A 12,305-nucleotide genomic window follows, 5' to 3' on the forward strand; every position below is an offset into this window, starting at 1 on the left:
CTTAAATCTACATTTTTCAACTTATGCACAGCTAAAAGGGTCGTTTTGGGATATCCTTGGGTAAATGGAATTAGATTAGAGTAAACATAACATACTCGCTTAAAACAATTTAGCGACCTGTCCAAAGAGTGATTCTTGTGTCCATATTTTAAAAGCAATTTCTCAGGCAGGAACCAAACGTGAACAGTGGGGCTGGTACCAAAATTAGGCTAATCAATGCAACAGAACACAGTTAAAGTCGATGGCAAGAGAAGTTACATGCAAAATACATATATCCTCATTAGATTCATACATGGTTTGTTTTCCATACTCTATGTAACAACATATATGTATGAAAAGGGAAATGGGTATAATATCCCGGCAGCTCAATAGCCGCCAGTTCAAATCCCAACGCCAGAAGCCCAAAGTGTGATGATCCCGACAGGAGAGGTAAGTATCCCACTATCCCTAACCGCCCCCCCTGTCTGCACCCTAAACCTAAGTCTCCCAGGGGGCTGCCTAACCTCCCTCCCCTAACCCTCCCGGAGGGGGGAAGCGCCAAGTCTTAATCTCCCCCAGGGGTGCCTAATCCTAACCTTCCACACCTCGGCTAACAGATACTTAACAGCGTCCGGACGATCAGTACTCCGGCGTTCAAGATGCCGACGCCTGTATCCTGATCCCATTCCCGCCGTATTTTAACTACATCCCTGAAAAGGTGTTTATGCTAGACCATACTAAAAAATATTACTAATATCAATTAATGTGGTCATTTGTAGAAACAAGTATTAAAATAAGGCAGGATTCATAGCCATTCTAGTATGGTATAAATTAAATGTCATGTTCTAATAGTGGTGTGCTAAGAGTAAAGAATCAGTCTTTCCATAAATAAAAATGTACAAACATTTTAATTCACATAATAAACTAAAACATGTACGTAGAATATGGCGATAATCCAAATGCATTAGTTTGTAAAAAAAATAATGTAGTTCTTCAAATAATGTGCAGCTCAAGATTTACATTAACTTCTAATTTACAACAGAGTTCAAAGGTTCTGCTCTAATATTCCCCAGATCCAATGCGGAGTCTGTTTCTTCATCAATTTCTCCAATAACTGCCCTGTTGATCAAGATTCAGAACAGAAGTTAGCCATGTGATGGACACATATATACAGAAGACTAATTAAAAGTAAGTCACACGTTATACAGTGATATTAAAAACTTGTACACACTGATTTATACATAAATCAAAAACTAACACATACAGGTGTGTCCTCATACACCTGGTGTGCCAGGTCCCATGCGACTCGGCTTGTGCTGAGTGTCTTTTTTCACCCGAATATGCATCTTTGTTGAAATGTGATACAACAAATCCTTTACACGAGACTGCACCGATTCATTTGATATGTGACACTTATATATCTGTGTGCGACTAAGTCTGACTCTGTATATGAACTGCGATGCAGCAGTTGAGGCTTTTTTCCATGCCAAGTTTCCTTGTATTTGGTATACAGATTTAAACTCAGGCACAAATCAAAATCAGTGCAGCCTTGTGAAGCGGTCTGTCACATTCAATTGCCACTACACGTACCTTCAGGCAGAAAAAAAAATGCTAGGCTGCGGCTATTTTGCGCTGCTTGGCGTTTTCAGGCTAGGTGTTATGAGGGTATGCAGTCGGGAAACCGGCTGCCTTAATACCGACAGCCGGCTTCCCGGCTGCTTTATCCCGGCGTAGGATAAATGACAGGCATCTATATCTAGACGCCTGTCATTTACCCGGCGCCCGGCACCCCGATCTAAGCCGCGGGGGGACTTAAGGTTACAGTTAGGCTAGGGGAAGGGGGGGTTAGGGTTAGGCACCCCCCCGGGGGACTTAGGTTTCAGGCAGCGGGGAAGGGGGGGGGTTAGGCACTTAGAGGGGGGGGATTAGGGTTAGGCACTTGGGGGGGAGGTTAGGGATAGACACCCCTAAGGAGGGTTAGGGGGTTAGGTTAGTTTATACTTACCTTAGGGACGATCGTCATTTCCAGCGCTGTCAGGCTTCCGCTGCCGGGCTCTGCTGATCTGTCGGGCTGCCGGGAATCGAACTGCCGGCTATGTGGCAGCCGGGATTCCATACAGATTCCGTTATGAGGACACCTCTGTACAAAAGTTGCTGCGTTACTCCAAACATGTTATTTAAAAGTTTGGGCTGTTTTACATAAATTTACAGGTTGTAACAAGCACAATAGCATTGCATTTCACATGGTGCACAACTTTCAGGGGTCACAAGAAACACAAATGTGACTGCAATGCTTCCCTGTGAGACATGTCTAAGCCTTCTTAGAATTGTGATTATTCATACTTCTGTTGAACTGAATGCCAAAAGTGCTGATAGAAATATACATTAAGTACCTCTCCACAAACAGCCATTGTTATGGTTACTTGCTAGGATTATACCAGCTGATAAGCAGTTGAAGAATGTTAAGTAAACCCGGCTAAAAGCTCTGAATTAATAAAAACAATACAAGAATACTTCTTTCTCTGCAAGAATAAGCTGAGACAGAATGCTAGAGAGACTGCAGGTGCTGTATTTTAATGTGCTTATACATTGCGCGCACCACATACACTGCATGAACCGGCGTACAATAGCGGGATGTATTATTACATGCTGCATGAAACTGTACCACGTTCATTATATCAACCCATCTGCCGTGCAGAACAGTAGATGGGACGATGCATTGAACGACAAATAGAGCGTACACACTATACGATGTGTACGATATACCATTCCGGTCTGCGTTTGAACGATAAATCGTATAATGTGTACCCAGCTTTAGATCTACATACAATTTGTGTCCTATATAGAGCCAGTGGAACAAATGACCATGGTCACAGCTGTAACTCTGGTCCTGTTTCGCTATGGATCACAACTGCGATTGCAATACCGAGTATACACGTAGTTCATCAACGATAGTCTGCTAATCCATTGCAATCGCGCTTGCCGTTGCAGCACTACATAAGGATGCTCACTTACACACATCCGTAATGTTTAGCAAGACCGCAAAACCATAGGTACAATCTAGTGCCATCGCAGCCTCATGCACACTTGCACAAGGTCATAACTTACTCAGAAATTGCTAACTTCATCGCACACTATGAGTCCTCAAGCTGCGTACGGCATCGCAGTTGATAATTTATGCACGCCTATGCAACAGCGTTCAACGCACTGGTACACCTGCGTTCCGACCACCATCCCCCCCACGTCACCACCCACAAACGGCGCTTCCTGTCAATCACTCTGCGATGGGTAATGAATCAGGCCCTTTGTCCAGATAATTAATGATTACAGCCCCAATTAAAAAAAATAAATAAATTTGCAACCATGCCATTTGGTCTATGGCTCTGATCGATACACACTGGTGAAACAATGTTGTGTGCAAAATGAGGAACTGCTAGCTCTTCTGTACTGAAAGCTCATCCTGTTACTACACATCCACACAAAGAGATTGTCAATTCCCTGGAATGACATAACAAAGGAGGGCATTCACAATGACACCATTAATTCAGGGGCACCCTCCGTCAAATGATTTAGGTCCTAGTAGCTATTGGGGTGAGCATTAAATGTGCCCTATCTCCCCCTTACTTGCACAGACATATTAGAAAGAGAATGTAATCACCAGACAATTACACCCAACACTACCCAAAACATTTTGTCCACAGATGGGAAGGAGGTGTGAGGGGAGAATCTAATGTGGTAGGTTCTCTCATTTTCAAAAATTGCATGTGTGCTATGGCTGGTTATCATAATATACCTACAAACGGTATGGGTTTACTTTCAAATGAAGAAAAGTTGCAAAAGAAAAACATAATTTTACAGTGCATAATTTATTATGAAATCCTACTTTTTTTTTTTTGCTGTTTGGAAAGGTGGATTAACCCCGGCTCAAGAACCCAAGAACCACAAGGTACAAACACTTGTTTTAGTTCACTAACAAAAAACCACCACAACCACTACCACACTTTGGGGCATTTTGGGTAGAATTTATAGGTCACGTTAGAAGACTAATGGCAGTTACTGAAATTTCAGTCTTAAAAAAAATTAATTTGTTTTTATCATTTTAGTGGGTACGGTATAAAACAAATTACAGATACTGATGGAATTCAACCACCGCGAAGTGTCAAACACAGACTCGGAGAAAACCCTCAATGGCAAAGAGGTTCAACTAATTTGACTCAAGCCTAAATATTTTGAGGATGATTTAACAGGCTACTACATTTTTTTATTTCAGGAACTGGTGAAATGGGTATTCAGTTTTTAATTTAACATTTACCCACATCAGTAATACTCACACATTATCTCCTCTTACAATATACAGTCCTAACACCACTTGTTCCACTCCTTGTGAAGAGCTGAATACTCTTTCATGACTCTCATCCAAAATAAGGTTAATTGTCTGGTCAAAACCCTTGAGTGTTCCCTACAAACAAACAAAAAAAAAAAAAAAAACATAAACATGATCAAGAAAAGATCTACCAAACATTCCCCAAATTGCATACGTTGTGCTATCTGAAACTGACAGTTGATAAACTATATGTAAAAACTCATCTGGAAAGGAAAAAAAATAAAACAATTATTAAATGTATGGATATTAATATGTGTATCATACATAGGTACAATACATTTTTTAGGAATATGTGCACCAAAATGAATGTGGTAAATGTAGCTCAATGTCAATCCAATAGATCTCTCAACATATCACTATATCAGTTTATGAATCCATTAAACACTGATTTAGGGGTCTGTTCATTGTTAATTATCGGGGTCTGGGCTAACCCTGATAATTAACAATAACTCGCAGAAAATGCCTTAGTAATCATCACTGCTCCGGCACAGAGACAGCTGATCCGAAAATCAGCTGTCTCACCGAATGCTCTCACTGCTTCTTTTGGAGCAGTGAAACTTAGCACTGCCGAGTCTGACTCGGCAGTACTAGTGCGCCTGCTTGATCTAGAGTTGCAGGCCGACTGAGGATGTTGCTGACGACCCGTGGGAGCACGCATTGTCAGCGACATAGTGGGTACGCACTAGACGATGTGCCAGATAAGTCGCTCCGATCCGCCGGATCGGACGTCATATTGTCTAGTGTGCACCCAGTTTAATGCCAGAATACACTTTGCAAATCTATTGTAGAGATTAATTGCATTGGTTTGGCATAGTCAGTCATTAAAAAAAAAAGGAAAGAAAAAAGTGCTGACACAAATATATTTATTCAAATATTTTATCTGACACTAACAATGGGACTGATTTTGCTACCCTAAACACTGACTCAGCATAACGCACAACACTCCATTCTATGGACACTCATAGGTAAAGTTCTTTCAATTTGTAAATGTATAGTTCTAGGATAGCCAGTTTTTTTACAATTATGATAAAATGGTACGATATAATAGGAAACCGGTAATACATTTAGTTTTATAATAGTATAGTTTTCCTATGAGTGGAATGTGAATGAAGTGTAAAAAATACTTCTGCATGTTGAAATGATTCAATACTAAGCGAAGTCCCAAAAACATCTGTCTATGATGTCAGAGCTCAAAGGCAAATGAATAAAGTCTCTTACCACAATCATCCTTCCATCGGCTGTAATGACTGCAACCGTTCCTGAAATATCTGTCAAGGAATGTAAACATATGCACACACAACGAACGAACTTGTTTTCAAATACAAGTTTATCACCAAGACTGTGTAAGCTACACCTGCTGCTGCATTAGGTTTTACACCCAGAGTTCATAAAACAGAAAAATATATATCTACATTTTATTTCAATGATTTAAAATTTTGTTATTCTCAAGTTCCATTGTGCCCTCCTGTATAAACCACTTACATAATAATGGATTAATCTACTTTAATAAACACATAAAATGTGTGCTGCATTAGAGAAATAGGGGAGGGGGGGGTCAGTCTCTTGGGTCAGTAGATCTGACAGAAGAGGATCAGTTAGCACTGATGACACAGAAGAATTACAAGAGGAATCAAACGACGCCCCATCAATGGCGTATAAGAGACCAAGCTGTAAAAACAAATCCACCTTCCCTATGAAAGTATCTGTTCAGAGGTTAAAGCTAATCTACTAATCTAGTAGCTCAAGACTTGGACAAACTATCAAAATAGATGCTCTCATAAAAACATTGATAATCTAACTAGAAACGGGAGGCCCTGAAAACCATCCAAAGTTGGCAAGATGTGATCAAGCCGTCTGACAAAGGCAGCAATGTCGTAATATGACACGAGTAAATGTACATCAAGGAAGCCTATCGACAACTACATAACGAGTGTACCAACAAATCCTACTGAATCCCTTGGAGGTTTTCAAGAACATATGCCTTTTTACATATTATTGATCTGTGCGTAATTATGGCACCCCAACATCCTACACTAACTAATTTCAATTTTTGTGACACTTGTGCGGTGTCCTGACGTATACGCATGCCAATATTTTCCTAGCAACTCTTACCCTTATGTACTCATTTTCCTTTGTGGGTTTCCTATAGCCTCTTTATGTACTACCTGTATTTCAGACTATTTTACTTACAGTTTTTTATTGCCAATATGTCTACTCTCTCACCAAAATATGTTGTTACTGTTGCAGTGGAATTTGCTTTGACTTCTTGATGTGTAACCTAATTAGAGGAATTCTAGGCATCAGAAATGCTTAGACACAGCAAGTAACCATACATTTAGGCACTGCGTTCTATAATCGCTATACAATATACAACCTGCTGTATAAATCACGTGTCTTTGTGAGGAAGAATTGTTATTTTGGGATAGAAATACATTGGCGACAATTACTTTTTTTTTCTTATTGTACTATCCACCCCCATCTGTTTCTCATTCAACTGGTGAAGCCTGATCATGCTGTGACCATGACGACAAGATGGGTTTGTATGCACAGTTGCTCCTGTATTCTCTAGGAAGAGCTCCTCTGAAGGCATTCGCAGTTTCACACATTTTCTAATCCTCTTTGATAAATAGATCACATGCACTGAAAGCAATCTCCATAAACGTGCTCATATATTAGGGACATCCAGGTACTTGAGAAGCCATTGGAATTTTCCCAGTCCTATTGCACAAGCAAAGCCAAATCAGAAAGGGCCATATGTCCAGATACTATGGGTCACAATTAGTACAGCTGAACAATGACTGAATGCACAGACTGCAGTCATCCTCAGACCTCATTTTTCACTAATAATTACCTAAACGATCACAATCAAATATTGATCAATATAGGGGAGGCTAATGCTGAGTACACACTAGCCGACATATCAGCCATTCAATTAAACGGCTGACATATCGCGTTTACGTCGGCCAGTGTGTACCTGCAATACGTCTGAACAACGCCGTTCACAGACACATTGTGTGTTGTGCTGCACTGCTGATGCCCAATATATCTGAGATATTCCCGATACAGCGCGGGCAGAGCACTAAGGTGTGCGGGAAGGGAGTCGCCGGTCTTTGCAGCACGCCCCCAATTTATCACACTTGGGGGCGTGCTCAGCACTTACGGAGGTGGCGGGCATCCTCAAGCTCTCCCCTCAAGGTGAAAAGAGGTTGTGTGTATGGCATCTATTCCGCCGGCAGAGATCGGTTACCACAACTTTTCCCACCCGCGGGACACTGTGGCACGCAAGTGGGGAAGGCACAAGGCAGGCCACTTTAGCAGGGCGCCGCTAATAGGGCAGAGCGCATTTTGTCCCTTCAAAATTGGGCAGGGCGTAGCACCCTGCTAAAACAGCCAATGGGGGACTCTTGTGCTGTGAGTACGGTCTTCCTTCAATTTTCACAGCCTGTCTTCAAGCTGAACATTTGCAGCATGAGGAAAGGTTGCGAAGATTCTCGGAAGACCAGAGGAGCAGGAGAAAAGTGAGAGGGACCGGCCGCGCGCTGACACCCACTGCTGGCATGAAACCTCTTTTCATGCAGTCTCAGTGAATGCATGGAGCTGGCAGCCAGAACACAGCAAGTAGGGATCTGAAAAGATCCCACTGCTGCACAAGCTGCCGTGTAAATGACAACTTGTGAATACTATCGGGGTGGCATAAAGGAGCAGTCAATTTCATGAAAAATATGATTTTCGGAAATTAATGAATGGGGCTGTCACTATAAAATATTTTATGTAAATTACATAAAAATACATTATTTATAGGTGATGAATGCACCACTTAATGGAAGGATTTTACAATTCTATCAATCTCAATCCCCCCATCCCAACAAGTCACACAAATGCCGCCCCATCTGTCACACACACACAGTGCAAGATCTTTCACCCACCTGTAACATCTCTCTGGTATAGAATCTGGTCATGTGGCCGTTTGACTAAATGTATTGGCAGCTGGTCCAGAAATGCTAACGACACGACTGCTCAGTATCACAAAACCCAGCAGCCCTCTTCCCTCACCTGATTTATAGCCCTCTGCACCATATGATGGTAGTCACGCTCCACAACCAAATAGCCTGACTCTACATCAGTAAAGGGACATGTTCCTATATCGGCGGCCTCTGCCACTCGTACCCCTTTTACACTGGAGCTAAAACCCGGGTTATTGCAGGGTTAACACGGGTAGCTCCTTGGTGTAAAAGGGGACAGAGTTGGAGTCCCGGGTCGAGTGATACGGAAATCCAACCCAGGTCATTTGCAGGGTTTAACACGGGAATGACCTGTGAAACCCGCAGTGTAAACGGAGTGATCTGGGTCACGATGACCTGGAGCGCGCAGCATGCCGGCTTCAGTGGCGCTTGGAGAATACGTCATCTCCAAGCGTCCACTTCCACGATGGAATAGTCGGGTCACTGCAGACCCAGCTCCAGTGTGAATGGCGCCGAATCAGGAATGTCCTGGGTCGGCGACGGCTAAATCCCGGGTCTGATCCAGCTTGGAACCCTGTTCCAACCTCCGGCTCAGAACCGGAATTTAGGTATAAAAGCGGTATTGGACTAGAGAGACGTCTGGAAGGCCGCCGTAACCTGCCTCTAGGGAGCACAGTGTCCCTGGTTATCCCTGCACTGCGACTGCAGGTTACTTATGTCCCGGAGGCCTCCGCGTGTGTCCGGTGACGCTGCGGGGTCTCCGCTAATGTCCGCAGCGCTACACGGGAATCCCGGAATATATGAGTTATTACACGTGGAGGCTTCCGGCACAGCTAGAGGGCCACAGGCTGGCCAGCTGGTCACACATCACGCTCCGGTACCAGGACAAGGATACGGTTAATGTAATTCTCCAGCGCTGACGTCATGTCGGTACTCTTCTGCGCCAGTAACCGCGAAGCTGCAGCCGCTCGGTAACGGTAAGAGATCCAGGGGAACAGGCGCACCCTACGTCATCACTCCTCGTCCACTGTAACCCCTCCCCTCTAGAGGAAGCTGGAAAATTAACTCTCGAGAGGTCGACATTTTCCCGGTGCCACTGAAAAAAAGTCTACGATAAAATGGCTTCTGTAGTCAAGGCAATGACACATTTTATAAAACCTAGCATAAAAATCGCCGGTCTATTTTACTGGCGTCTGTGGCTGGCAGTAGATGATTTCTGTAGTAGTTTAGGTAATCAGGAAGGCTAATTTTGCATTGTATTGTTGAAGGTTTCAGGTAGGGTTGCCCAGGGCTGGTGCAAGGCTTCTAGGCACCCTAAGCAAAATTTCTGCCTGCTGCCCTTCCATACATACATACATACATACATACATACATATACACAGTGGTCGGGGTATGGAATATATAAGGTCGTACTTATGCGCTGGAAAAGGGGACATGGTCACTCCAAAGGGGTGTGTCCTTAAGATGAGCCCCCTTTTTATCAATGTAGTGTACCACACTGTAGTACCCCTTATGCACATTATGCCACACTATAGTAGTGCTCCTTATAACACATAATGCTATGCAGTAGTAGTGCCCCTTATACATTATGCCTCATAGTAATGCCCCTTACACATTACGCCACACACAGTAATGCCCCTTATAACACATTATGCCACACAGGCCCTTTACCAGTGATGCCACGCAGAATTAGTGCCCCTTACACATTATGCCACTCAATAATGCATTATGCCACACAATAAAGCCCCCCTTACTGCAGCCTCTTCCCCCTTGTCCCACCAGCATCCTCTCACCTCCACATCAAGGGGCAACTGGCAGTAGCCGCAGACCTGCCTCCCATGTGTCAGCAGCAGGTTTGGATTTGGTGCCAGGCCCAGCAGGCATCCATGGAGAGACAGCGGCACAACGCCACAGTCATTTTGAATCTGGTACTGTCCGCTAGCCAATTGGAGCTCACAGACCGCTACATGCACAGCAATCCAGTCTCTCTGTGTTGTTAGTAGGTAAGTGGGCAGTAGATCGGTAATTAGTAAGGTAGGCAATTGGAAGGTGGGCAGTAGGTAAGTAGGCAATTGGTAGTAAGGTTAATAGCAGGATGGTAAAATATAGGCAGGTCGTAGGTAAGTAGAGAGTAGATAGGTAAGTAATAAGGTAGGTAGTAGGAAATTGGGTAGTATGGAAGGAGACAATAGGTAGTTAGGTTTATAGCAGGTAGGTAGTATGTAAGAAAGTGGTAGGTATCTAGATAGTAGACTAGATAAGTAGTAAGGTAAGTAGGAAGGTAGGCAGTTGGTAAGTACCCAGTATGTAGGCAGGTGGTAGGTAAGTAGAGAGTAGGCAGGTAGATAGGTATTTAGGTAGTAGGCAGGCAAGCAGATAGTAGGCAAGAGACAGGTAGTATCGATAGCAGGGCACCGACTCCTCTGCCCTCAGCAAACAGCAGGAGCCCCCGAGGGACTGGAGGGCAGGAGGCAGCAGCTGGGGGAAAGACGCTAATCTCAATCCGGGTGGCAACAGTGGGGGGAGGAGGAGCTAGTGGGGAGGGTAAATTTTGGTGCAGAGTTCCTACAACTAGAAATCCATGGGACCATCACCAAGCCACTCCAAAGTAAGCTGCTACTGCTCTGCACTTTTCCTCCTGCGCTCTGCTAGGGCTTCCAGGCTAACAGGTCCGTGAGCTCTAATTGGCTTGCAGACCTGTCAGCCTGGAATCCTCTGCAGAACGCTGGATCAGCAGAGCAGCTGAAGGACCTGTCATCCTGGGAGTCCTGGCAGAGTGTGGGATCAGAACAGCAGCAACTTACCTTGGGGGAGAGCAGGCTCCGTGTCCCGCAGTAGTGACTTAGTCCGCCGGATTTCTAGTTGTAGGGACTCTCAGTTATCCTCAGAGGGCGGGAGGCAGCAGCGGGAGTAAAGGCGATGGTCCCGATCCGGCCAGCAGCCAGAGAGCATATAATTTGAAGCCGAGTAGACTGGGGTCGGAGCAGCAGAGTGGGCTGGCCGATGACACACTGACTTCAGCAGCACGGGACCCAGCTGCAGCAGTTTGTCTCTGCTATTGGTGTGGTTTTTTTTTTTGCCCTCTGCGGGAGACAGGTGTAGATGGACGCCTGTCGCTGGGGTAGGCAGGTTTCAGGGGGTGTCTTAAGCCAGCAGGAGTGGCGCTCGTGAGAGGCAAGACAATGCTCCCTCTCCAATGTAGCCTCAGCGGGCCGCCCCTCAGCTCCCGACGCCCTTAGGCAGCTGCCTAAAGTTGCCTAATGGAAGCACCGGCCCTGGGGTTGCCACTTGTCCTGTATATTACAGGTTCGTCCTACAACTGAAAGAATCATGCAGCGTCCAGTACAGTTATGCAGTTTGTCCCGAATTCTAGCTCTAACTGCTTCCTTTGGTCAGCAGGGCGCAGGCATGTATTGTATACTTGCCAACTTTTTTATGTCCTCTCCAGAAAGTAGATGCAAGTGGCTGTTTCAGAAAATGCTGTTATTCATTGGTCTGTGCAGAACGGGGCGCAAATAAAACGATTCATGTAATTTTGCACATTCCATATGGACCGTGATTCCCAGTATTATCTCCCTATCCTTCCCATTTCGCCTAGGAAGTGGGCAGGATGCGAAAGATCCACCCACTCTTCCGAGGGTGCAGGGGACTACCAGAAAAATCGAGAGTCTCCCGCAACTTCCTGGAGAGTAGGTAAGTATGATGTACGGGCTCCAGGGAGCCACTGTAGCTTGAACTGCCGGAACTGTGGTGGCCGGTGTAATAAAGTATTTGTCGCTTATTGTGGTGCAGGGCACACTGAAAGGCAGAGAAGAGCTGCGGCAAGAAGACATAGAAGAAAATGACTGTACTCTGTATGGAGGAATGCGGGGGGTGGAGTTAGACCCTGGGGCTGCAGAGACAGAAGGGGGCAGTAGCTTCTGTTGGAGAGACACCCCTGATTGCCACGGAGACGCAAAGAAGCTAGGGATGCACTGGGG

At 44.7% G+C, this 12,305-nt stretch overlaps 1 protein-coding gene across 1 annotated transcript; it reads right to left on the reverse strand.

Moving 5' to 3' along the window:
- Positions 1 to 910: 910 nt before the first annotated feature.
- Positions 911 to 9,367, reverse strand: LSM8 (LSM8 homolog, U6 small nuclear RNA associated). Its single transcript, XM_088457679.1, has 4 exons — positions 9,221 to 9,367; positions 5,582 to 5,622; positions 4,311 to 4,438; positions 911 to 1,098 (listed from the first exon to the last, which is right to left on the reverse strand). Exons 1-4 carry the CDS (start codon positions 9,249 to 9,251, stop codon positions 1,008 to 1,010), a joined length of 291 nt encoding a protein of 96 aa, XP_088313805.1. The 5' UTR covers positions 9,252 to 9,367; the 3' UTR covers positions 911 to 1,007.
- Between the last annotated feature and the right edge of the window lie 2,938 nt (positions 9,368 to 12,305).

The sequence above is a fragment of the Taudactylus pleione genome, unplaced genomic scaffold, assembly GCF_031769625.1.
Source record: "Taudactylus pleione unplaced genomic scaffold, aTauple2 ptg000041l, whole genome shotgun sequence".
NCBI lineage: Eukaryota > Metazoa > Chordata > Amphibia > Anura > Myobatrachidae > Taudactylus > Taudactylus pleione.

Coding starts and splice junctions, on each gene's coding strand:
- LSM8 (XM_088457679.1), bottom strand. CDS start 9,251: ATGACGTCAGCGCTGGAGAATTACATTAACC. Junction 5,623..9,220: donor GCTGGAGAATTACATTAACC/GTATCCTTGTCC, acceptor CAGATATTTCAG/GAACGGTTGCAGTCATTACA. Junction 4,439..5,581: donor CCGATGGAAGGATGATTGTG/GTAAGAGACTTT, acceptor GTTTGTTTGTAG/GGAACACTCAAGGGTTTTGA.